This window comes from Mobula birostris, chromosome 16, assembly GCF_030028105.1.
Source record: "Mobula birostris isolate sMobBir1 chromosome 16, sMobBir1.hap1, whole genome shotgun sequence".
Classification (NCBI taxonomy): domain Eukaryota; kingdom Metazoa; phylum Chordata; class Chondrichthyes; order Myliobatiformes; family Myliobatidae; genus Mobula; species Mobula birostris.
Genome location: NC_092385.1, coordinates 43649891 through 43677773, shown reverse-complemented (window position 1 = coordinate 43677773; position 27883 = coordinate 43649891). Strand labels below are relative to the sequence as shown.

Here is a 27883-nt window from a genome sequence, read left to right as displayed (position 1 = left end):
CTTCACATCAAACTAGGCGTAGAAGACATTCAGCCTCCCAGGGAGTGAAGTATCCTGGTCACTGACGCGCAGGGTAGACTTGTAGTCTGTAATCCTCTGAATTCCCTGCCACATGCACCTTGTGTCTCTGGAATCACAGAAGTGACTGTAAGTTCTCAGAGAATGCTCCTATTTTGCCTTCCTGAATGGAGTGCAAAAGCACAGCACTTGCTTCTCCTGATCTAAAAGCAGCATCACAATCACTCAGCCTGGCACTGCCCTCTGCAGGAAGCCATGGCTTCAGATTTGCACTCACCTGGATGTGCTTTCTGATGTAACATCCTCAGTACACTTCTCGATGTAGCTGGTCACAGTATCCACATATTCCTCGATGTTACCATGGTTGCCATAGGTCGCAGCCTTTTGAACATTCTCCAGTTTGTTATTACCAAAGCGGTCCTGCAGTGCAGAGATTGCCCCCTCAGGCCACGCTTTCACCACTTTAGAACTGGTTTGACCCATTTGATCACTGCTTTGTATGCTGAAATTAACATTACAGATGAGTGATCTGAGAGTCCAAGCTGGGGTCAACGGACTCCTTTATAAGCATTGTATGTTAGTGTAAATGATGTCTTGTGCATTGTCACCTCTGGAAGTACAGTATCTTAAACACAAGAGGTTCTACGATGCTGGAGATATTGAACCGCATGCACAAAATGCTGCAGGGACTCAGCAAGTCAGACAGTGTCTATGGAGTGGAATAATCAGGTGGCATGTTGTGATGAAGAGTTTCAGCCCAAAACATCGACTGTTTACTCCCCTCCATAGATGCTGCCAGACTTAATGAGTTTCCCCAGCATTTTGTGTGTATTGGATTTGGAAATATCTGCTTTTATTTCCTTTCTTTTGTAAAATAATACATTTAAGGTTATTTTTCTGTGATATCAGGCCTTATATTAAAGTTCCCTGCCATCCAACCTCCCCATTCTACCCTTGTCACCCTGAATGGTTCTAACCTGACTCAGAAGTCCTGCCTCGTCCTGTGCTCTCAGTCAGTCTGAGGCTTATACCTCAGTAATCCAGTACACCAAATTATTTTAGAAAACCCTTGATTGGTATGACTGGAGGACTCGTCCATTAGCATTCACAGTTGATTTAAACCTACTTCTCTTGAAGTACTGGCAAAGCTAATTTCTCAATCTCTGATGCAGTGTCATCTCTCTTAATCAATTAAAAGAGCTGACACTGCATGAGAGTGACAAATAATGCAACAATTTCAAAAAATGTTGAAAAATATTTTATACATTATTTACCAATAATTGAAATCATTGCTGGCTGTCAAATGATGTGATTTAGCAGAAGAGTACTTGTTAAGTGGTAATTTGTTTGCAGTGATTGAGAATATTAGATAAATTTGTGCTGCAATTACATGGAAAACTTGTCATAAAAATCTGTTCCATGTGTAAGAAAGGAACAAGAAAGCTTTCTCACTGATTTTAATAAAGGGGGAAACCACAAGTAGTTTCAGTAAATATAATAGTTTCTTTTTAGTTGTTAGCTCTTTGAGAGATTATTTTTAAAAATATTGTGTTATATTCTTTCAATGCTTTTATTTTTCAGAGAATGATTCTTTTAATTGTGTTAATAATTTCTGAATGTATTTGAATGTCAGAAGCATTCAGAGCTGTGACCAAGTCCAGGGGCATGCCACAATGGTTGCCAAAGACTTTTTTTCCAGCTTTTTAGTCAGTGAGGCTTATTCTTTCTACAAACGTATCTTCTCCTTCCTCATCTACGGAGATTCCAATTCACGAGAGAAAACCTTTACGCTCTGCAAGTACTTACCACAAGGTAGTGAGTTGCCATCTTTCACAGGTTAATTGATGATGACCATAAAATCCTGAAGCAATGAAGCAAGGAAGATAAGTTACATTTAAAGGACTTAAAGCAAAAGAATAGAGGATAGAGCTTAATCAGAGGAGATGATGCACATGGTCTGGTTCTCTCTAGTCTCTATCACTCAGCTGCACCTGAGGGGAAAATTACAATGCCCAATTAACCTCTTTAAGATGTGGGAAGATACCAGATCACTGAGAAGAAAAAATGCAATTGCGGGGTGAAGGTGCAACCTCCCCACAGATGGGCCTCTGCAGATTCTCGAAGATTTCAGATTTGCAGATATCAAAACAGCAGGCAGGGAAAAGTGGAAATTTATTCATGCAAATTCAAAGGAATTTAAAATGGATAGCGAAAGAGCTGATCATACTCTACATGCCAGGCAGAATCCGTAACACTTTAGTCAATAATCTTTAATTGGAGATGAATATCTCTTGCTTATTATAAATGATGAAAAGCTGATGAAATTCAGCTTTGTTCCCCTCTCCTCTTATGCTGCCTGGCCTGCTGAACATTTTCAGCATTTCCCCTTTAAATCGTATTTCAAACATCTGCAACTTTTTGCTTTCCAGAAAGATTTAAAATGTTTTAATAACTTAGTCAACAGTATTGATCTGTCTTAAATAAGACATTTTCTGTTGACTAGAACATTATTATGTTAATAGAGAGGACAGAGAAGTAAGGATGAAGTTTTACCCAGGTACCAAAAAATTAACGGATGATAAATAATTAAAAGGTCACAAACTTCGCCATAGTAAAGTTGAAACTTCAAGGCAGAATGGATCTCACTGGGACATACTGGTGGCTGTGAACAGAACCACTGGCATCTAGCTGTTCAAATGACAATGCTTGAAATTTCAAGGGGTGCTGTACTACCTTTAGTCTCAGGTATGTAATTCATGGTGCATCTGTCAACATCCCCTGGCACTGGATTGCCTCTTCATTCCAGGATAGGAGCTGAAACTGACTGATGTAATGCCCCAGGTACATTGCCATCTCTGGCCCAGAAAAAGAATCTAATGGGAAACTTTCATTCTGGAAGAAGCATTTCATAGATGAAGATTAATTACTCATTTAGTTTAAATATGTAGAGTAGTTTTGAAAGGTTCTTCATATTTATGAAAGTTAGAAGCTTTTGATTTATTTGATGGAGAACAATAATGGGTGAATAATCATACTGCTATCCCAACTCACCACTATAGCGGCCTTCTACCGCATCAGCCTGATGCAGGTATGGAGGACTGGCAAGCTAACTCTCTTACCTTAGATTGTGACAGGGAATCAGAGAGGACACTGAATGGTGACTAGTCTCAGGGGGCAAATCCCAAGATTCTGCCCCTGGAAGACCATGATAAACTTTTGACTACTCATTGCTGTCAAATGGCTTTGAAGTATTGCAAATTTAATTTAAATAAATGTTACATAATATTATACAATGCAGACATTAAAGTAGAAGTTCAACTGAGCTTAAACAATTTGGAAAATTATTCAGAGAGAAATAATTGTAATTAGAAATGCCCTAAAGTCTGGGAAAATATTTAAAAGCAAAATAACCACTGTCCTTTTTTACTTATAACTGGTGAATGAATCACAGGGAAGGCCACTAAAGAACATTTGAATTTTATTTTACCAAGAGGACTGATAGAGGTATGGCAAGAGATGACAAACCAATTAAAGAAGCAACATCCCAATATTGCAAAAACAGACTGCTCACTGTTTCTCAAGAGTTCTCCAAAGTGATTTCAAAGGCATGCAGCAGGCTGCAAATCCAATTAGTTTATAATAACTCTAGGAACCTTTTTTTGTTGAAAAGATCTTTAGAAGACATAATATGATGATTTATCTTTCAGAACCTTTCTAAGATTCAAAGGTTCCCAATACATTTTAGAGAGCGTGCAACTTGAATAGTCTGGGAGACCAAAAGAACTAACATAGCTCTCTGTATTTTTGATGTTTGTTTTGATTAATAAAGTGCTTGAATATACACTTTAGCAATGGCTTTTTCAAATGAGTAACTGAAATACCAAGATGTGCATTGAACTTTTAGTTCATTGGAATTGCTGACACAATAAAAATATTACCTTTTCAAATAGCTTTTTCCTTTTATAATTGAAGCACACACAAACTGGACTGCTCCACCATCCAAAAACATCACCTGCATTGCCCAACCATCCTCGCCAACCCTGAAGTGTACTGTTTCTCATATGTCCACTATTCTCCTTGATTCTCCTATCAACTGTCTTCGTCTCTTCATCTGGGCAATATACAATGGTTAATTAGCAGCCCAGCCAAAAAATAAAGGAGATTGGAAAAATCTGGAACCTTGGGAGGCAGGGTGGGGTGGGGGGCAACATAAGTTGTCATAGGGAGGTGAGGACCTTAATAAAATTGTTGTCATGAAAGAGGCCAAGATGAAAGAAACTAGTGGGCAGGAATGTGGACAAGTCCCCAGCTCCTGATAGGGCACATCCTATTGTATTGAAGGACATTGTGGAAGTTATAGTAGACACGTTTGTGATAACTTACCAAATTTCTCTGGACTCTGAGCAGGTCCTAGCAGTAAGGAAGATGGTGAACATCATGCCACTGTTTAATAAATAGTGTAAGCAAAAAGCAGTTAACTGTAGGTCAGTTTGCTTAACATCTGTAGTCCATAAAATACTTGAAGCTATCATTAAGGAAGAAATATTGAGTCATCTGGATGGAAGAGGCTCCATCTGGCAGACACAGCATGGATTCACAAAGGGCAAGTCTTGTTAAACAAACTTATTGGAGATCTTTAAGGATATAATTAGCATTGTGGATAGAGTGGTAACAGGTAGATATTGGATTTCCAGAAGGATAAAGTGCCACAAAAAGATTTATCCATAAGATAAGGATGTATGGATTTGGGGATAACGTATTGGCATGGATAGAGAATTAGATTAGATTAGATTAGATCAGATTCTACTTTATTGTCATTGTGCCGAGTACAGGTACAACGCCAATGAAGAGCAGTTAGCATCTAACCAGCAATGCAAAGAATAGTGTTATTTACAAAATAACTGTGAATAAAAAATAAGTGCTACAGCACACAAATATAAAAGTACTGAGACAGTATAATATGGGTGCAATACTGCTTAGTGCTGTGACGTGAGGTTCAGCAGGGTCACAGCCTCAGGGAAGAACCTCTTCCTGTGCCTGCTGGTGCGGGAGCAGAGGCTCCTGTAGTGCCTACGGGATGGGAGGAGAGTTAAAAAGTCCATGGTTAGGGTGAGATGCATCCTTGATAATGCTTTTCGCCCAGCCCAGGCACCATTTATGGTAGATGTTGTCAATGGTGGGCAATTGGGTGCTGATAATCCACTGGGCAGTTTTCACCACACACTGGAGCGCTTTGTGGTCCAATACGGGACAATTGCCATACCACACTGAGATGCAGTTGGTGATTATACTTTCAATGGTACAGCGGTAAAAGTCCGTCAGTATCCTGGGACAGAGGTGAGCTTTCTTCATGCTCCGCAGGAAATAAAGGCGCTGTTGTGCCTTTTTGATCAGGTTGGAGGAGTTCAGGGACCAGGTGAAATCCTCGGAAATGTGGACACTAAGGAATTTGAAGCTTGATACACGCTCCACGACAGCTCTATTAATGTAGATGGGGACATGAGTGTAACCAATAGGAAGCAGAGTGTTTAGATAAATGAGCGTTACTTTGGTTGGAAGCCAGTGGTGAGTGGACTGCTGCAGGGGTTGGTGCTGGGCAATATTCGTTAAAAATTCGGAAGAGGGGATCAAGTGTAACCTATCTAAGTTTGCTGATCACATTAATTTGAGAGGAAAAGCAAATTCCACAGAGGATGCGAAGAATCTGCAAAGAGATATAGATAGGTTAAGTGAGTGGGCAGGGGTCTAGCAGATGGAGTACAGTGGTGGTAAATCTGAGCTCACTCACTTTGGAAAGAATAACAGTACAGAAGGTCAGATTTATATTTAACAGGTGAAAGATTGCAGCATGCTGTTGTGTAGAGGCATTTGGGAGTACTTTTGCCTGAATCAGAAAAAGATCAGCTTACAGGTGCAACAGATTATCATAAAGGCAAATGGAATTTTGACCTTAATTGCTAGAGGGATGAAATTTAAAAGCAAGGAGGTTATGCTGTAGTAGTACAGGGTATTGCTGAGGCTGCACCTGGAATTCTGTGTGCAGTTTTGATCTACTTATTTGAGGGAAGATATACTGGCTTTGGAAGTGGTTCACAAGGTTGATTTCAGAGATGAGAAGTTTGCTAATAAGGAGAGACTGAATCACTTGGGGACTATACTCAGAGAAGATAGAGGCAGGAAAATAGTTTCCACTGATAAATGAAACTAGAACTCGGGGACATAGCCTCAAGATTCACTGGGATAGATGAAGGACAATGAGGAGAAACTGCTTTTCTAAGTGTAGTAAATCTGTAGAATTGCCTGTGCAGGGAATCATTAGAGGCTACCTTATTAAATAAACACAATAAATTCTGTTGATACTGGAAAACCAGAGCAACACACAGAAAATGCTGGAGGAACTCAGCAGGTCAGGCAGCATCTATGGAAATAGGTAAACAGTCTGTGTTTTGGACAGGGACACTTCAGGACTAAGTAGTAAGGGAAAAGAGCAGAATATGGTAAAATGAGGGGAAGGAGGGCAAGCTAAATGTGATGTGTGAAGACAGGTGGGTGGGGGAGGGGAAATGACATAAGAAGCTGGGAGTTGATAGGTGGAAAAGGCAAAGGGCTGGAGAAAAAGAAATCTGACTGGAGAGGAGAGTGGACCATGGGAGAAAGGGAAGGACGAGGGACACCAGAGAATAGTAATCGATAAGTGAGGAGAAGCAGTAATAGTCTAGAGTGGGGAATAGAATAAATGGGGAAGGAGATGGAAAAATGGAAGTTGGAGAAATTAATGTTCATGCCATCAGGTGAGCTACCTAGATGGAATGAGATGTTGCTTCTCCAATCTTTATGGAAGCTTTAGGGAATCCTGCACAAGAACACCCAAGTCCCTTTGCACCTCTAATTTCAGAATTTTCTCATCGTTTAGAAAATAGTCTACGCTTTTATTCCTTCTTACAAAGTTCTGACTACATAATTCCCTACACTCCCAATTCTCCTGATCTGTCTAAGCCCTTCTGCAAACACCCTGCTTTCTCAACACTACCTGGCTCCCCATCAATTTTTGTATCATCTGCAAACTTTGCTGCAATGCCATCATCCAAATCATTGACATGTAACATTAAAAGAAGGAGTCCCAACACAAGCCCCTGTGGAACACCACTAGCATAATCTCACTTTTATCCATCCTGGCTGCTATTTCCTCAATGAATTCCAGTGGATTTGTCAGGCAAGATTTCCCCTTCAGGAAACCATGCCAACTTCGTACTATTTTATGATATGCCTCCAAGTCACCTGAAGTATCATCCTTAATAATGAATTCAAGCATTTTCTTAATCACTGAAGTCAGGCTAACTGGCCTATAATTTCCTCTTTTGCCTCCCTCCCTATTAAAGACTGGAGTGATATTTGCAATTTTCCATTCCTCCAGAACCATTCCAGAATCTAATTATTTCCTGAAAGATCATTACTAGTGCTTCACCAATCACTTCAGCTGCCTCTTACAGAACACTGAGTAATAGGAACTACATTCACTTCTGCCCCCTGACACTCAAATTTCTGGCGTACGGCTGTTGTCTTCTTCAGTGAAGACTGACTATTTTCCTGTTGTCCAATGTTTACTCTTGTCTCTCTTTGTATCTCTGAAAAAGCTTTTTGTACCCTTCTTTATATTGTTGGCTATGTTACCTTCATATTTCATCTTTTGTCTCCTTATTGCTTTTATAGTTGCTTTCTGCTGGTTTTTAAAAGTTTCCCAATCTTCTAGCTTCCAACTAACTTTTGCCATATTCTATGCCCTCCCTTTTCTTTTAATACTTTCTTTAAATTTGCTTGAGAGCCTCGGTTCTCTCATCCTCTCTTTAGAATACTTTTTCTTTGGGATGTATCTATACTTTGCCTTCCAAATTGCTCCCAGAAAGACCAGCCATTATCCCTGCTAGTGTCCCCTTCCAACCAACTTTAGTCAGCTTCCCTCTCATGTCCCTGTAATTCCCCTTACTCCACTGTAATACTGGTGCATTTGATTTTATCATTTTCCTCTCAAGCTGCAGGGTGAATTCTCTCAACACTGCCTCTGAAGGGTTCCTTTACCATAAGCTCCCTAATCAAATCTGGTTCATTACACAACACCCAATCCAGAATTGCCATTCACTTAGTAGGCTCAACTGCAACTGTTCAAAAGGCCATTTCGTAGGTATTCTACGTATTCCTTCTCTTGGGATACAGTACTAATCTGATTTTCCCAATCTACTGTCATAATGAAACCCCCCATCACTATCATAAATTGCCCATTTGATATGCCTTTTCTATCTTCTGTTGTAAATTACATCCCACATCTTGGCAACTGTTGGGAGACCTGTATATAACTCACATCAGGGTCTTTTATTTACCCTTGCAGTTTCTTAACTCTACCCACAAGGATTCTCCTAACTTTGTTACCTCTTTCTAAGGATTTGATTTCATTTTTCACCAACATAGCCATCCCATCCCCTCTGCCTATCTGCCTGTCCTGTCAATACAATTTGTATCCTCAGAACAATGATCTTCCAACAATAATCTTCTTTCAGCCACAACTTACTGATGCTCGTTACGTCATACCTGCCAATTTCTAATGGTGCAACAAGATCATTTGCCTTATTCCATATACTGCATGCATTCAAATGTAACACTTTCAGTCCTATATCCATCAATCTATTCAATTTTGCCCCATGTTACTGGAAGTTTAGTTCTTATCCTTTTCTAAACTTTCTGTCTTTCTATTTATTCTGGAGAATCTGGTAACCTTCTGCACTCGCCTTCACTTTTGCCTTATCCTCACTTTATTGGGTTATAGGTTAAGGGTTTTAAGGAAAAGGCAGGTAGATAGCCTTGAGTCCATGGCCAGATCAGCCATAATTTTATTGAATAACGGAGCAGGTTTGACAGGCCAAATGGCCTTCTCCTGCTGCTATTCCTCGTGTTCTAATGTTTGTAGTTGCTGAAAAAACTGCAGGGCCAGACACCATGTTCAGCCCACTTCCAAAACTTGGTGGATCAGCATTCTGTCACTGAAGAGTTCAGTGATGCAGTTGCTGAAATGATCTGCATGGAGCAGATCTGCAGGACAGCTGGCAAGATGTAACTATGATATGTCCAGGAATAACTGATCAAAAGGTGATGTAATTTGAAGTGGTTTGAGTTTCCCTTGAAAACTCAATCTGCCAGATGCAACTTGAATGAGAGAAATTGGGTATCGAAACTACTGATGTCAAACATGTAATAATAAATAAAATAAAACCTCTGTCTGATTAGCCGTATATTCCAAAGTTAGGTAAATAAAGTTAGGTTTGCTTGATCTGTTTGATGTAAGATCTGTATAGATTAGCTCTCTGCCCTGCACTGATTACTGATGCAGTGACAGATGGAATGGAAAAAAGATAAGGTAGAAAATGTCCCATCTATTAGTTCAGCATAAAAGACAAATCCTTGAGGACAATACTGTATAGGCATTTCATGAATGGAAATATTGGATCTGTACTTTGTACTTTGTCATAGTCATCTATTCACTCTAAACTAAAATTTACTTTGCAAAAAATGTGTTGATTGTACTAAAGTAGAACAACAGCAAAGAAAAGATGAGGGTGTTTTAGAGAGCCGTTTTCTTTGCAGTGCTGGAATAGATGACATTTCTTGTTGAAATGTTATCAGTAATGTAGCATTTGTAGCACAAACTGATAATAATTTCACGATGTTAATAATCCAATAATATCACTGTAAAAGAAGTAGTCTGCTTTAATTGAATATAAGCCGTAGTTTAATGCGTAAAGTAACAAATAAGTAAAGTGCTGAGCCAGATTAAAAAGATTTAGGCGTCAAGGCCAAGGACAGGGGACAACTTGTTGTTCAGCTCACTACTCCGTGTCAGCCGGGATATCCCACCTGAGCCTGTCCTGTCAGCGCTGAACTAACTCTTTCTCAGCGGCCATGGGCTGTACTCGCCTCAACGGCGGACTGGCTCCATGGGTGTGAACTCATTTTCAGGGCCTCTGGAGTTCATGTTCTGCTTATTGTTTGTTTACTTTTTCCTTGTTTGTATGATTTGTTCTTTTTTCACCCAGTGCATGTTTGACGGTCTTTGTTGTGTGGGGTTTTTCATGGATTTGATTATGTTTCTTTCTTTTGTGAATGTCAGCAAAAAGATGAATCTCATGGTTGTATATGGTATTATACTTGGATAATAAATCTACTTTGATATGTACATACTGTGAAAGATTCTTTGTGTAACATTCCATAAATGTTTCATTTGTTACCCATTCAATTGTACATAATAAATTAAGGTTTTAAAGATTATTCTGAGCACCAACTTTGCAAAATAGTATTAAAATGTTATTTTTTAAAGAATTAACTAGGTAATAAAATCTAGTTGATCATAATATAAGTTAAGGTTTTTCACAAGAAATAGAAACAGCTTTGCCAAGTTATATAAATTTTAAAATCATATCATATCACAACAAAAGTTTTTTTTCAAATAGCTTCCAGGTGTATTCAAAGTAGATTAACCTTGATTTCTCCTTCTTTTGTTAAATATGTAATGAGATAAGTCTTGACAATTTACAGGTTATGCTTTCCCACAAGAGCTTGCCATTATATAGTGTTTTCCATACTGAGAGGGCCCAGAATGCTTAACAGGAGAATTATCAAACAGAAGTTATACACTGAGCCATTTAAAGAAAAAAAAATGACCAGAAGAGATTACCAAAAACCTGGTTAATGAGGCAGAATTTAAAGAGCTTCTTGAAGGATGAGATGAAAAGACAAAGAGCTTTGTGTAGGTGATCTCAGAACTTGGGATCAAGGCAGCACAAATTAGGGCTACTGGACAACCTAAATTCCAGTGTTGCCACCTTTAGCAGTCCAGGGAACAAAGAGTTGGAAGGCCAAGAACTCAAAAGCTGGTAGCAAGCATATGGTCCCCTGCTGAGCACTAGTTTGCCCCTTACTGTACACATAGAAAATGTAGGCTATCCACAGCCGGCACCTCAAAGCACAAAATCTTCATCCAAAAAATTACCCACACCCACTGGCTGGACAAATGTACCCGGGCAAGCATGAACACTTGGATCAAGCTCAACCAGCCTGTTATTCAGCCATATCATCTATTAGATTCCTAGAATAATGCCCTGGTGTTACTGCTTTTACTGGTAATGTGTCTGGTTCACTTATGGATTTCTGTAGAAGCAGCGTGTTCTTCAGGTAATATTTAGGTTACCATTAAAGATAAGGGGTTGTAATGTTCAGCTTAGGAATGTTGAGTCAGCAAATTAGAATGGTGGAGTTGAGAGAAGGTTCTAGAGCAAGCTGGGCAAAGAGGTTTTATGACAGACACTGGGGTGGGTTGAAGTCTTTTCGGTGGGAGATGGAGAGAGAAGAGGCTCGAGAGAACCAGCCAGAGGATTCAATGCAACTGGAATGCGTGATTCGATGGAGTCCTAAGATGGGAAATTTTACCAGTGATCGGTGAATAGGAGTTGGCGCCCTGAGTAAGACAGACACATCCAGCTTTTGGAACATCTGAGCTCCAACCTTGTGCATATTTGACTGTTTTTTTTCTTTCTTCTTTAAGGCAATTGTATGCTGTGTATAATCTGTTATTTCTTGGTGATGGATAATTGCAAGTGGGCAGTATTTGCACAGTATTCATTCAGACCGGGGTGCGAGTGGTTGAAACATCCCAACTCCCTGACTTTGGTGGGATCCATGTCATACAGACCCTAGGTGCATGAAGTACAAGAAAGGTGGTTTTCTCAACGCTGACTCCAGTGGCTGTTAGCGACGGGGTAATGAACTAGGTTTCTATGGATACCCAGTAAAAAGGGGTTTCATAGACAATCCACAGCTGGCACATCATAGCACAATATCTACATCCAGAGAATCATCTACACCCATTGGCTGGATAAATGTACCTGGACAAGCATGAACACTTGGACCAAGCTCAACCAGTCTGATATTCAGCTATGTCATCTGTTAGACTCCCAGAATTATCACTCCACCATGAACTCCATAACAGCAAGCCATTCCCTGGTGGGCAGTGAAATAATTCAAGAATGTTCTTCAAGTCTCCTTGAAGAAATTCTCACTGACCAATGGGAAGTTCTGACCTAATATTCTTTGAGGTGGTGGAAGAGTAGAATGGAAGGCGCTGAATACCTGAAGTCTCTCTGACAGAAACACCTGTAGGCTAAGCGCAATCAGTGAAAGGAGAATGCCATACTGAATCAGAATCACTGGCATGTAACATGAAATTTGTCAGCTTAGCAGCAGCAGTTCAATGTAATACATAATATAGAAGAGAGAAAAAAAAAAAAAATAATAATAATAATAAATAAACAAGTAAATCAATTACATATATTGAATAGATTTTTTAAAAAAGTGCACAAACAGAAATACTGTATATTAAAAAATAAGCAGTAGTGTACAAAGATTCAATGTCCATCCAGGAATCAGATGGCAGAGGGGAAGAAGCTGTTCCTGAATCGCTGAGTGTGTGCCCTCAGGCTTCTGTATCTCCTACCTGATGGTAACAGTGAGAAAAGGACATGCCTTGGGTGCTGGACGTCCTTAATAATGGACCCTGCCTTTCTGAGACACCTTGAAAATGTCCTGGGTACTTTGTAGGCCAGAACCCAAGGTGGAGCTGACTAGATTAATCCTTCTGAAACTTCTTTTGGTCCTGTGCAGTAGCCCCTCCATACCAGACAGTGATGCAGCCTGTCAGAATGCTCTCCACAGTACAACTATAGAAGTTTTTGAGTGTATTTGTTGACATGCCAAATCTCTTCAAACTCCTAATACAGTGTAGCCGCTGTCTTGCCTTCTTTGTAACTACGTCGATATGTTGGGACCAGGTTAGATTTTGACACCCAAGAACTTGAAGCTACTCACTCTCTCCACTTCTGATCCCTCTATGAGGATTGGTATGTGTTCCTTTGTCTTACCCTTCCCGAAGTCCACAATCAGCTTTTTTGTCCAACTGACGCTGAGTGCCAGGTTGTTGCTGCAGCACCATTCCACTAGTTGGCATATCTCATTCCTGTATGCCCTCTCGTCACCACCTGGGATTCTACCAACAATGGTTGTATCATCAGCAAATTTATAGATGGTATTTGAGCTTTGCCTAGCCACACAGTTATGTGTATATAGAGAATAGTGCAGTGGGCTAAGCACGTACCCCTAAGGTACACCAGTGTTGATCGTCAACGAGGAGGATATATTATCACCAACCAAGCCCATTGATCCCTTTCTGCCCAATACACGTTGGTCTGCAGGTCCCACGTTGACCTCGTCAACCACCTCCAAATTGGATTGGGAACATGTATCCTTTTCCCTGAGGGAGTACCTCAGAGGGAGAAGAAGGATTTAAAATCAGGATTATGTCAGTGATTAGAAGTTAGGGAGAACAGAGATCTATAAGGTTTGTGTACCTGAAAAACATTGCACTGATGTTATTCAAAGCTATAAATCAGGACATTTAGGCCTTCAGCAGGGAAAGAATTTTAAAATTGATTTGTCATGAGACCAGAAGGCAGCATCAGCAAGCACAGGTATGAGGAATGAAGATGCTCTGGTGACTGAAGATAAAGGTAGTAGATTTTTGGATAAGCGCTGTTATGCAGTGTAGATGATGGGAGATTGACTAACATGTAGTTATGTGCTGAATGCATGTGAAGGTTTCAGAGGGAGATCAGCTGAGACAAGACAATGGACGTAACGTCATAGAGATGAAAATGGTGATGGACTGGATTTATGAACAAGAAAATCAGATATAGAGAATAAGAGCAAGAAAGTGATGCTGAGGCTTAATAATGCATTGAACAGACTGCACTTGTAGTATTGTAACCAAGTTACAAATGTCAAAGTTCAAAGTAAATTTATTATCAAAGTTCGTATGTCACCATTTACAATCCTGAGATTTGTTTTCTTGTGGGCATACTCAGTAAATACAAGGAATTAAATGAAAGGACACACCATATAAAATGTACAAACGACTAATGCATACAAGGCAACAAAATGCAAGTACAAGGGAAAAGAAAAAGAAACAATAATAAATAAATAATAAATATTGAGAAAATGGGATGAAGAGTCCTTGAAGTGAGTCCACAGGTTGTGAGAAGAGGGATGGAGCAAGTGAGATTGAGTGAAGTTAACCCCACTGGTTCAAAAGCCTGATGGTTGAGGGGTTAATAACTGTTTCTGAATCTGGCAGCGTGAGTCTTAAGGCTCCTGTACCTTCTTTCTGTTGGCAGCAGCGTGAAGAGTTCCTGGTCTGAATGGAGGGGGTCCTTGATGGTGCATGCTGCTTTTCCTGTGACAGTGCCCTTTGTAGATGTGTTCAATGGTGGGGAGGGTTTTACCCATGATGGACTGGGCCATATCCATGGCTCTCTGTAGGGTTTTCTGTTCAAGGGAGTTGGTGTATCTATTCTAGGCCATGATGCAAAGAGTCAATATACTCTCCACCACACATCTATAAAAGTTTATTAAAGTTTTAGATGTGATGTCGAATCTTCACAAACTTCAAAGGGAATAGAGGCACTCCCATGCTTTCTTCATAATTGCACTTACATGCTGGTCCTAGGACAGATCCTCTTACCTCAGAAAAGATGTGTTGGCATTGGAGAGCATCCAGAGGAGGTTCACAAGAATAATTCTGGAAATGAAAGGGTTAATGTATGAGGCGTGTTTGATGGCTCTAAGTTTGTACTTGCTGGAGTTTAGAAGAATGAGGGAGGATCTCATTCAAACCTATTGAATATTGAAAGACCCAGATAGAGTGGATGTGGAGAGAATGTTTCTTGTCGTGGAGGAGTCAAGGACCTGAAGGCACAGCCTCAGAATAATGGGACATCCATTTAGATCAGAGATGAGAAAGAATTTCTTTAGCCAGAGGGTGGTGAATCTGTGGAATTCATTGCCATAAGTGGATGTGGAGGCTAGATCATTGAGTATATTTAAAGTGGAGGTTGATAGGTTCTTGGTTAGTCAGGGCATCAAAGATTGCAGGGAGAAGGCAGGAGAATGGGTTTGAGAGAGATAATAAATCAGCCATGATGGAATTGTGGAACTGGTTTGATGAGCAATGTGGTTCAATTCTGCTCCTTTGTGTTATGGTCTTATATGATTTGAACACAGCATTAAATTTGCAAACAGTATTACATTAGTTCTATTAACTGCCAGAGGCAGTAATTGCATGAATAGGTTTCATAGTCTAAAGCTTCATACACTGTAGTGAATTTGTGTTCAACCAATGGTGTATGTCAGGTAAATGCTGTGGCAATTGTTAGTCAGTCATGTGGCCCAAGATGTGCTGGTGTGTTATAGCTGAGTGTTTACATTTGATGTACCTTCAAAATATGTGACACACAATACTGAACATGTAGGTGAGAAAAAATAGGTCCAAAGATAAATCACCAGGAGATTTCTGCATGTAGGAGTTGGAAAAAGCAATTCAAACTCTGAATACAATTTGATTAAATGAGACTGGAACATAACAGATACAATTCCACCATTCTGGATATCAGAGGAGAAATGCTGGAAATTGGAACAGTTAATTTTTTTGAAGAATGCAGATGGATCAATGTTTATAAAGAGAGAGACAATGCCCCAAAGGTGGTAAAACTGTAAGTGGCAACTTTGTTGAAGATTGTTTTAATGGAGTGGTCAACGGCTTTGATGGTATTAGATCAAACAGGAATTGACTTGCATGGAGAGTGGATGGGCTTGGAAACATTAGGAAAACAAATAGGTTTGGACCTGCAGAAAAAGCAATTTCAGAAAAAGCACAACAGAGATTCAGGAATTTTAGCTGTGTTTGAGGGAAAGGAAGGAGGAGAAGTGCTAAAGCAGCTGAATTGTAATCTTAATCTTTGTGATATATATGTATAAAAAAATTACCCACACCTGTGCAGTGTCTGCATTTATGTTACTACACGGGCAATTAGACAGATGTAGCTATGAACAGAACATCTTTTACTAAAGGCATCAGCTATCAATTAAGCAGCAGCAGGAACAAAGAATGAAGGTCAGATCACAGAGTACATCCCAGTTCTTAAATGCAAGCTTCTGTATACTGCACTGCTTCCACTTTGATAAAGGAAGTAAAACTGCCAGACCCATCAACTATTTACACAAATGAAGTTATATACTGTAATGGTGTAAATAAATAAATACGCACAATTATGTTTCTGCAATAATAACTCAGTTGACCCTGAGATCTCCTACCCTTGTCATCCCTGAATTATCATGTCAAGATGTCTACAGTTCTGGTTGTCAGCTTGTAGTTTAAATTCCCATATGGCTCAGGCTTCCTTCAGTGCTTCTTCCAAGTGTTATTTAACATGGAAGAGCACTGGTCTATCCGCTAAGGAACGACAGTGTGTGATAATTCAGAAGCAGTTTGCCTGCAATGTTGATTCAGTTGTCATGGGACTTCATTAGCTCTGGGCTGATGTTAAGTACTCAAAGGGCTACCCATCCCAGCCTTTGTATCACTACTTCGACACTCTGACTCATCTTTCCAGCCAGTGAGGCAATATCTAAGCAGGGACTGTGACAAAGGTATCTGGTACTCGTGTCAATTTTCTAATCCTCTGAGTTCAGCAATGTCAGGCTATTGTTTGACCTGTCTGCAGAGAAACCTGCTAATTTAAACTGCAGTTCCGAGATGTTTGTGAAGGATGACTTCACAAAGCCAAGTGGGATGGGAATGACTTTGGTGCATCAAAAATCTGTGCCTGAATTGATGCCAGTTAGTCCATCTGTTTTTTTTTCCTTTCTTTATTTCAAGGTAGCAATTCTGTTATGACTGGCCATTTTGGAGGTCATTAAGAATCAACCATACTGGGGAGTCTGGCTTGCATCTAGATCTGACAAAGTATGGAGGAGGATTTTCCTCCCTGAAAGATATGAGTGAAGCATGAAAATCTAGTAGTTTTGTGGGCATAAAGACTAATAGCTTGTTTTATTATCAAGTCCTTCATCTGCAAGTGGCCCTTGGTACGAATCACAGGCAGTGATAATATTGTTTGGTTGAAACAGTGGAAGGCCATTGTCTCAATCAGACTATGAGGTAGGAGTGAGCTCTGTTTAGTTAGGCTCTGGTAACGGAGGTTTTTCACGGTTAGATCTTAGGAATTGAGAAATTTTATGCATGTTCTTTGGCTTTCAGAAGAATGAGGGGAAATCTTAGTGAAACAATTAAATTCCTGATGTGATATGGTAAGTTAGAGATGTGGAAACATTTCCTTGAATGGGGAAATCTCAAATGATGGGTCATTATTATAGGATGATCGGACTGTTTTAGAATGGAGATCTTCCTCTTACTTTTACACTTTGAAGTGAAGAATCTCCAGAATCCTTTATTCCAAAGTTTCATTCCAGCCAGATCATTGAAGGTATTAAAAGGGAAATTACGAACATTTCTGGGAGCTCAGGAAGTTGAGGGCTGTGGGGAACTGGACCAGAAGAGATGAGATCTGAAGCAGATTAACCCTGATCGTATTGAATTACAGGGTCAGACATGAAGGACTGCCTGGCCTACTCCTGCTCCTATCTTCTTATGTACCAGTGGGCTTCACAGTTCATTTTCTTACATTGGATTTAGGGAAACAAAGAATATGATAAATGAAAGAGCATTATCGTTTGGTTGGCTCCCTCTAGCAATGCAAGGAAATAATTGATGGATGAGATTCTCCCTCACGTTCCTAATGAAGTAAAAAAATGACTTTCCGTCAAATTTACAACTGGTGTGCTGCACTGATTGCCTGATATTGCATGTCATTTTTGGATCTCCCAACACACTGCCAAATACACCCTGTATGGCTGAAGTCTAAAATTTTGGGAGGCTTAGGTGTCAAGAACTGTCCATTCACTGATGACATCATTGCAGCTTCCACAGATGGATAACGATAATGTATTTAATGAGTCTATCCTGCTGTAAACAATATTACGGTGTAGATAATACGTATCCTGCAGTTTCCCACTTGCTGGCTAGTTAAGTCCACACCAACACTTTAGTAAGACTCCAGCTGCAGGTCCAGATTGATTTCATGTTTTGTTCTGGTTAGCAACTATTGCTGCTTCTGGAACGTGAAGAAGGTAGTGGGAAGGGATCAGAAGTGATCGGGATATTATGGGAGGGAGGAGGAAATGAAGCAGACAACACGATTTTCAGAGCAACAGGAACAAAGCAAAATGTACTGAAATTCAAGGTTTACTCTCTCTCCAAGCATCCTGAAAATTTTAGACTCTGCCACTTCCGTCCAATAGGACTACTTTGTCCTTCTGGAGGCTTCTTGTTCTCTTCAGCCTTGAAAGGATGAAATGTTTTTCCTGCTTTCTGGCAAGAGCACTGTACTGATATATCTGAGCATGCTGCTGCACTTGTTGTTGGGGCACACGCAAGGCCACTCTTCTCTGACATCACAGAGTCTGCAGTTGTAAATGTAAGGTGTCTTTTATAATTTGTTGCTTTCTTCTCTTCCAAATTCAGTGAAGGAGAGTTTACTGATCTTCATAGATAATGGGAGCAGGTTAGTTGTATTGACTGGCATTAGAAATTGAAAGTAACTGCAAACCCTTCAAAAGCAAGGGTATTCAATTCACCTAGAAACCCCAGCAGCAAAATAGTAGCTTTCAAAATATCGTACAGATCCTCAGAAACCTTGCTCCTCTTTCAACGGTTAATTTATGTACATGAGAAAAAGTTGAACTCTCATCTACCCCTACTGAAAAATATTTATAGGTTACCTGGATTTTGGGCAATTATATAAAAACATCCATCCCTCACCCTCTTTGTAACTTGGCACAAGCTTATTTTCTACCTTCCCCGGTTCTGACAAAGGGTCTTTGATCTGGAATGTGAACTCTGTTTCGGTTTCCGCATGCTGAGTGATGCCGGCATTTTCTGTTTATAATTCAGATTTCCAGTAGCTGCAGATTTTGATTTCCACAGGAAACCTGTGCAAGTTATACTGATAGTTGCCTAAGCCAAATAAATCATCATGGTGTCACCCTGTACAAGACAGAGTGAATTGTAATTAACTCCCGCTTGCCAGAATCATCGAAGATGAAGTGAGACCAGAGATGCATTATCAGAAACTGCTTGGTGTTAACAACATCTATGTTGTTAACACCATTAAAGATTGAGCAATGAGGTTTACTGCAGGTAATGGGATATGTATAATTAATTTGGCAGAACCTGGAACAGCACAAACATTACTCTGGTTTCCAAATATTGCAATTTCTCTGCACCAGCTGGGATCTGTTTAATAACAACATCACAGTTATTTCAGCATCTAGGATTATAGTTTGATTTAATTTACAGTTTACAATATATTCTGAGTCTTTGATACATTTCCAGGATCAGACCAGTCTTTTTATACCCAAAGAAGATGTACGATCTCATTCAATATTGTCATACTAGGCAATTAATCTGTCTTTTCCAACGTTGAAGCCTTGACTGCAAAAAATAGTATTAACATTAATAATAATCTATTAGAATGTCTCAAAACCACAGGATGTGCCCACCAGTCCATGATTAACTTAACTGAGTGGCTAAAGGCCAGCAGTTCCAATCAGAGTCACCCAGCACATTTAGGCCTCATAGACTGAAATTGAAATTGCTCACAGAGTTTATGTATCACACAATTCTATTACATCAATTATGCACATTACAAGAAAATTGATAATTTATCAAATAAATTGCATGATGAGGAACTGTTGTGTGCTTGCTCTTGTAGAGACATGTCTCCAGGACAACATCCCACGTACCTTCAGTCCACTCAGGGACTTGGGCTATACTATTAACATTTTTGTGACTGTATGTTTTTTCAGCTATCATAACTGTGTGTTTTGTGAGTGTTGGTATTGAGTTTTGCACCTTGGCACATGGAGGAACACTGTTTCTGTACACATGTATGGCTGAATGGCAATTAAACCTGAACTTGAAACTTAGAAGAGGTTTTCTTACAATAATTTCATCAGTTTTTGGTATTGGAACTTTAATCGATTATGGGGATTGCATTCTCAATCAAACACTCATAGAAGCTGGTGCTTGTGTACACTGAAATTATTTCAGTCCATATATATTTGAACCAACCATGTATTTATTCTAGCTACCCAACGTGTTTACAATGTTTACAAAATGCTATTATTCCTGACAAGTACAAAATACTGTTTTCTTTATTTCCCATGTATATTTCTTATATTGCTAATAAAATCCTTTATTCCACTTATGCTTGTTTTTCTTTAAGCTTTGATATTGAAACAAGCTTTGCTTGGAAATGAACTTTTGTTTTTAAATAGGTGAGACTCTTCCATAGTTTGCTCATAAGCCACTAACACTTTCTCTGTGCCTGTTTTGCAGCCACTGAAACGCATTGATTGGAATGGACCCGGACTGAAATACAAAGTTAGTTGGAGACGACAAGGTGTTGACACAAATTGGCATGAATATGTAAGCAGTAAGCATCACCACCTTGTCGAGAATACCCCGACATTTGTACCTTATGACATCAAGGTACAAGCCTTGAATGATATTGGACTGGGTCCTCATCCAAAGATTGTCACAGGATATTCAGGAGAGGACTGTAAGTATTTTTTTTTACTTCATTTGTGCTTTTAAGCATCTGTATATTTAAAAAGTACTGCAAAATTCCAATCAGTTTTGAAAAATGTGTTCCTATTTAGTTCATATCTACATTAATTTGCAAGATTTTTTCATTAGAAATGCCTTCTGACTGTGTAAAATAAGAGCTATTTTAGAACCATTTATACATAAACATGTAGAGTAATGCACACAAAAATAATGGAGTAACTCAGCAGGTCAGGCAGCAGCTACAGAAAGAAATAAAAGAGTCGATGTTTCCGGCTGAGACCCTTCATCAGGACTGGAAAGGAAGCAGGAAGAAGCCAGAATAAGAAGGTTAGGGGTTGTAGGGGAAGGAGTACAAGCAGAAGGGTGATAGTTGATGACAAGTGAAGGGGAAGGTAGGTGTGGGGGAGGTGAAACTTAGACAAGATAAAGGTCTGCAGAAGAAGTAATCTGATAGGAGAAGAGAGTGGACCAGGGAGAAAGGGAAGGAGGTGGGACACTAGAGAGAGGTGATTGACTCTTTATTCCTTTCCATTGATGTTGCCTGCACTGCTGAGTTCATCCAGCATTTTGTTTATATGTCAGGATGCTGGAGCAGGGATCCAATCGCAGGCCCAGTACTGTGCACACAGTGATATTAATTGAGTAACAAATCCTGAGGTGCAAACAAAGTTGGCATCAAAGTTCAGGCAGAGATCAAAACATCCAGAGAAATCCAAAAACCAGAATAAAGAAACAGGCAGAGTCAATATTCAGACAGACAGAGTACAGATACAAATGCTGGAAAGCTCATTGGCACAATCTGACAACAAGCAGGTGAAAACACAGGACTGAAATACACTGAGCAATAAACAGAGAGGCAGATGATAGGTGGAGCACAATGAGACAGAAGTGGCAGCAATACAGGTAATAATGAGAAACAGGTGAGAGGCGGAGTACTCAGTAATACAGGGGCCAGAGTAGAGCAGGAGCACATGGCAACACAAAACCACAGACTGACGGCTAGGGTAAAAACACACAAAAAGACAAAGTTCAGCTGAAGGTACTGACAGTGTATTATTCTGGATTTCCAGCATATCCAGAATTTCTTGTGTTTCCATTAACATATGATTACAGTGTTCTGGTGATATTCGAGCAGGATACCAGAAATTATTTTGAGGCATGTTATGTAACTAAATTCAATAATCTGGCCATTATTAGGCTAGCACAATGACTAATCTGACGCTGAAAAGGCTCAACATTACTAAAATTCCAACTAGTTTATTATGAAAGAAGACAGCCATCCATATGCAACTCCAGTTAAACATAATGTCCTTGACTCTTAATTGTCTTCTTGGGAATGAGGGACGGGTCACATACATTCGTTTGACAACTTCATCCACAGTCCAGCAATAAATAACAATTGGTACTGTTTTCAGTATTAAATTCACAATCAAGATTTAAGTGTGCTCTATAATGTAGAAACATGAACACCCAAGAACATCAAACATTGTTTTGTCTGTTTTTAAAATTTCTTTTGGAACTGGTGGTAACCACCAGGTGGGTGAAAAATGTGGGAGACAACATAAGAGAATGAATAATATATAAGAAAAAGGTTACTGACCTAGAATGTTGACTGGTTTCTCTTTCCACAGATGCTACTTGACTAGTTGAGTTCTTTCTGCTTTTCATTCGGGTCCTGACAAATTAACTGTAGCAATTGTTTCAGAATTTTTTTTTCTCAACTACAGCCATGATCTGGCTGAACTTTGGTCACAAAGACACCCAGAGATAAGCCAAGAAGGACACCAAGTGTGGAAGGGTAGTGGCGGAATGGGGAAGAGTCCTGTCAAGTATAAGCTACAGAAACACTGATCACTCACATCCAAGCCCTTCTCCGCCTGTCCCCGAACAGCGTCCGACTCCAGATTAGAAGTTGGACTCAGATAGTGTAGGTTAGCATTTCAACAGGTCACGATTGTCTTGTTCCATTGGAGAGATGGGTAGTCCAAGAGTAACTGCCTGCAGAGCTGAGTGTAACAAGCTGAGAAAGTTATCAGAATGGGATTGCTAATGGACAAGGAAAGGGCTCATGCTGCCCCCGTGCACTGGTGTAATGCTCTGTTGGATTCAGCCTTTCAAACATTAAAAGATAAATTATATTTAGGAATGCAGCTTAAAACCTATCATCCCCGAGGCAAATTGATCACTTGCTTCTAGCTATTAAAACCAGAAGGGACCAGGTTGGTTTATATTTATGTTTGTTACCATCTTCCTGTGAACATTGGTATGCTAACGTTACAGTAAGAAAAATCAAAGGTCAATTGCTGAAACCGTTAGTCCTTACACTGATCTGTGGAATTTGTATGTGATTCATTGATATGTTGGCACAATTTCTTCAGAACTATTTTGTCCATTTAAATCAGATACAAATTTACATAGTGATATCTTGTCACTCACCTTGAATGGCAACAACGACTTTGTCTGAGTAAAAATTACATGTGATTGCAAGGTCAGTTTTACAAAGTTTATGATACTTATTTAATGTACAACAAAAAGAAAGCTGAAGAGAAATTACAGAAATATAACTCAGAAGTGTAACTGCTATAATCATTCAAAATAAAAATTGCTGCTCCTGCATAAGAGCATAATATACTTACAACAACATTGGTGAATCCATAGGGAAAACCCCTTACAACTTGTGCTGGCAACATGTACAAATTGCTGGAGGAACTATCTATTAACAAAGTAAACAGTCGACGTTTCAGGCGGAGACCATTCATCAGGACTGGAAAAAAAGATGAGAAGTTAGAACAAGAAGTTGGAGAGAGGGGAGGAAGAAGTACAAGGTGGTAGGTGATAGGTGAAACTGGGAGGGGGGAAGGGTGAAGTAAAGACTTCAGCTGATAGCTGAAAGAGATGAAGGGGTGGAGAGGGAGGAATCTGATAGGAGAGGGTAGAAGACCATAGAAGAAAGGAAAAGGGAAGGAGCACCAGAGGGAAGTGATGAACAGGTAAGCAAGGAAACACGAGTGGGAAATGGTGAAGGTGTGGGTGGGGGAGCAATTAGCGGAAGTTTGAGAAATCGATGTACGTGCCATCAGGTTGGAGGCTACCCAGGCTGAATATAAGGTGTTGCTCTTTCAACCTGAGTGTGGCCTCATTGCAGCAGTAGAGAAGACTATGGACTGACATGGCAGAATGTGAATAGGAAGTAGAATTGAAATGGGTGGCCAGCGGGAGATCCCACTTTTTCTGGCAGGCGGAGCGTAGCTGCTCTGTGAAGCGAGTCAGGTCTCACTGATATACAGGAGGCCACAGATACAGTAGGCGACCCCAACAGGCTCACAGGTGAAGTGTCACCTCACCTGGAAGGGCTGTTTGTGGCCCTGAATGTTGGTGAGGGAAGAGGTGTAGGGGCAGGTATGGCACCTGTTCCACTTGCAAAGATGACCTCATTTGTAGTCAACAGCATCACATTCATTCTGCCCAGAAAATAAATCACAAATATTGGCAATTTGTAGTTTATTTACAAAGACCAAACTGCAAAGTAATACACTTTGGGAAATCAAATAGGAGTATGATATGTCTGATGCACTAAATAATTTTGAGAGGGAGAGAGACAGAGTAAAATAAAATAGTTAAGTTGTGATGTTGCCATTTTACCGAACACTAGTGAGGCCGCATGAGAGTATTGTGTCTAATTCTGTTCACCACATGATATGAAGGATGGGATTGTGCTGAAGAAATTGCACTGGAGATTGGCTGGGATATTGCCTGGATTAGAGGACTTTAGTTAAAGGAAGAGAGATGAAAGGTTGGTCTTACTTTCTATGGAGCAAAAAAGGTTGAGGAGTGACCTGACATAAATGTACAAGTTTACAAAACACATAAAGAGGTTAAATAGTCAGAATGTTTTCCCCTGGTGGGGGTTATCAAAAACAAGAAGGAACAAGTTTTACATGAAAGGAAGGAATTTTTAAAAGAATCTCAGCGGTAATTTTTTTTTAACAGATATAGTTGTTGGTATCAGAAATTACCTGGCAAGGGAGGTGGGGGGGGATTCAGATATAAGTTATGTATTTAAAAGATATTTAGACTGGGACTTAAATAAACAAGGCAGAGAAGGACATCACCCTCGTGCTGGCAAGTGGGATAAGTGTAGATAGACAAATGGACATGCTGGATATGGGGTGGGGAGAGTCAATTTTGTGTTATGCAACTCTAGGACTTGATGTATCTATTTTCTAGAGAAATCTGAAATATAATAATTCCATGCTTGTCAACCATTGCAGTGAAGGAACAAGGGGACACGCTACTGAGCATGCACCCTAGATAGAAACCATTAGTTCTTAAGACTTACAAAATACACATGGACTAAGATGTTAACTGTCCTGTGCTATCACCAGTGGGATTATCAGTTGATTTGCCACCTGTCTTCAGGAGTTTCAGCCCGCTTATGATCAAGACTCCCTCGAGGTGGTGGGCCAGCTGTGCTAAAGCACCACCTCCCACTGGTGAGCTTAAAAACTTGGCATCTGCCTCTATCAGAGTTGTTGCTCAGTTCCATCCAACAGATAGTCTGCTCTTCAGGTGTCCATGCAACTACTGAAGGGTTTGCAAGATATGTATACACTGTCTGACTATCTGCCCCTCTGGATATACTTGGTCCACACCCATGCTGATTCTTTCTCTGCTGCCTCAGATACAGCCCTGCTGGTTGACTTGATCTCTCTTCTAGTGAAGCCAAGGTCACGCAGCCACTTCTGGAGAGTGAACGCAATAAACCCACGGCAGCCTACTTCGAATGGATAGCATGAGACCTTCCACCCTCTGTCTCTGCACTCTGATCTTAACTCTGCATACTTGGTTAACTTGTGCTCATGGGCTTCATCGATGTTGTCTTCCCAGGAGACTGTGAGTTCACCAATATCCGCTTCTCTACTGCTGTCAGACCATACGATTATACCTGGACGCAATGTTGTGAAAGCTATTTGCTCCGGGAAACTGCCATTCCCATCCAGGTCAGCCTTGACACACCAATCACTGGCTGAAGAAAGTATGCTTGATCATGGGCTTGCGCTGTACACCCTTGACTTGGAGCCTTCTTTCACAAACGATATGCGATGTTCTGTGTAACATGGGGCATGAGGTAAGTTGTGCTGCAGTACTCTCTGCTCAACCGCTTCTGTTACAACTTTGAGAACGTTGTTATGTCTCCAAGTGTACATGCCGCTGGAAAGATTGACTCTGCATGCACTCAAAATATATTGAAGTGTTCCCTTCTCGCCACAAGCAGCACACCTGTCTGTCTTATCTTCATACCAGGTGCTGAGGTTGGCAGGAGCAGATCGTACGCTGCTCTGCATAGAAAAGAAATGCGGAGCGGTTCCATCTGCCACAGAACATTCCAAGATAGGTGTCGTTGTTCAACACTTTCCCAGCAGGTCCAAGCCCCTTGTTTGGCCAGGCCAGCTGTCTTAGCTAACCTCTTCCCCTCTTCTACCTCTCGTATTTCTTGTGTTACAAGCTCACGGCGCTCCTTACCTGTAGAAGATGACCAGCACTTGTGGGTTGTACATCCAAGTCCCTGGCGGCCTAGCTGGATAGCCCCAACTGTCTCCTTGTGCTTCAATCTAGACTCTGCCTCATCAACTGCTACACGGGCTGACCACTTCCTGCCTGATCTCACATCTGGCTGGGTGTTCTTGATGACAGGGTCTTTTGAGTCTCGAAGCATCAAGAATGATCTTACCTTGGCTACCTTGACCTCTTCAACAAGGGATTGCACTGGGATGGTAAGCTTTGTCTGGCTACTGTGGATTGCAACATTGGTGAGGCTGCTCGGTACTCCAAGCCACTTCTTCACATACTTGTTGATCTTCCGTTCCATTGTGTCAACGTGGGACATTGCCACTTCATAGACAGTTAGCGGCCACATTATCCGTGGCATCAGTCCGTACTGCAAGCACCACAACTTCAACTTGCCAGGCAAGCCACACTTAGTAACATTTTAGAAATGAGCATGAGAGTCCATTGAAATAATATATAAGAAAAGGAGTAACTAAGAGGAACAAGGGAATTGTGGACTTTTAGTTCCCAATAATGTTATGCTATATTCTTTTTTGGTTTATGAGGAGTAATGAATAGGATCTAATTGCTAAGACTAATCTTCAGCTCTGTATATTGTGTCAGCCCATCAAACGAGGATGGTGGAAGGTAAATGAACTATAGAGCAAATTCCTATGTTGGAGCAGCTGTTGGATAGGTGACTACCATTACATGAACTGTTACTGAGTGCTGTTGGATACTATACAAAATGTTTCGAATATACAGGACAAGTCTGGCAAATCTCTGATGCTCCACCATGCGAGTTCATTGTGCATTCTTTAGGCTTCTTTCACGTACATGCAAGTGAAATATCGTCTCTACAATGTTACGTCACTCTTTCTCACTTTTCACAACTGTCTTTGACAACCACATCCAGTCCAGTTCATTTGTATTCCTAAAATAAATGTTCATTTAACAGTTCCATTAAGTTACTTCAATTTGACTCACTGATTTTTATGATTTTATAATTTATTAATAAAGGCAAAGATTAGTGAAGACAAATGTGAGTTCCTACAATTAGAAACTACGAAATTTATAGTGGAGAATAAAGAAATGACAGAGCAATTAATCAAATACTTTTGTTCCATGTTCATGGAAGGGGACATAAATAACTTCTCAGAAATGCTGGTGGGATCAAGGCTCCAATGAAAAGGAAATAGAAAGGGAAATTTGCAAGAATAAACTAATATTACTGGAATAACTAATGGTACCAAAAGTTAATAAATCTGCATCGCAGAGTAATGGACAATGTAAGCTGCAGAAATAATGGATATAGTGGTAGTCATCTTCCAGACTTCTGTAGATTAAGGGACAGTTCTAGCATATTAGCAGGTGGCAAACATATCCCCACTATTTAAAAATGTAGGGAAAGGGAAGGCATGGAACTACAGACTGGTTAAGATGACATGAATAATAGGGAAAACAACATAGTCCATAATAAAGCTTGTTGAAACAGACTTTGAAAAAACATCAAGGGGTGAAAAAGTGTCAGCATAGATTTATGAAATGGAAATCTTATTTGACAAGCCTCCTGGACCTTTTTGAGGACATAGCTAGTAGAATAAATAAAGGAGAACTAGTGGACATAGTTCGGATTTTCAGAAGGCCTTATGTCATGAAACATAGCACCCAATTAGTTCAAAAATGCATGAAGTAAAGTTT

General features: G+C 40.1%; 1 protein-coding gene across 7 annotated transcripts in view; it reads left to right on the top strand.

Annotated features, from left to right (window-relative positions):
* chl1b (cell adhesion molecule L1-like b) overlaps window positions 1-27883 on the top strand; it is a 986835-nt gene that overhangs the window by 689765 nt on the left and 269187 nt on the right. For all 7 annotated transcript variants that reach the window (XM_072280601.1, XM_072280605.1, XM_072280603.1 and 4 more), the window contains one exon: window positions 20405-20627. In XM_072280601.1, the coding sequence (XP_072136702.1) occupies window positions 20405-20627 (223 nt within the window). The remainder of the gene's footprint in view (window positions 1-20404; window positions 20628-27883) is intronic.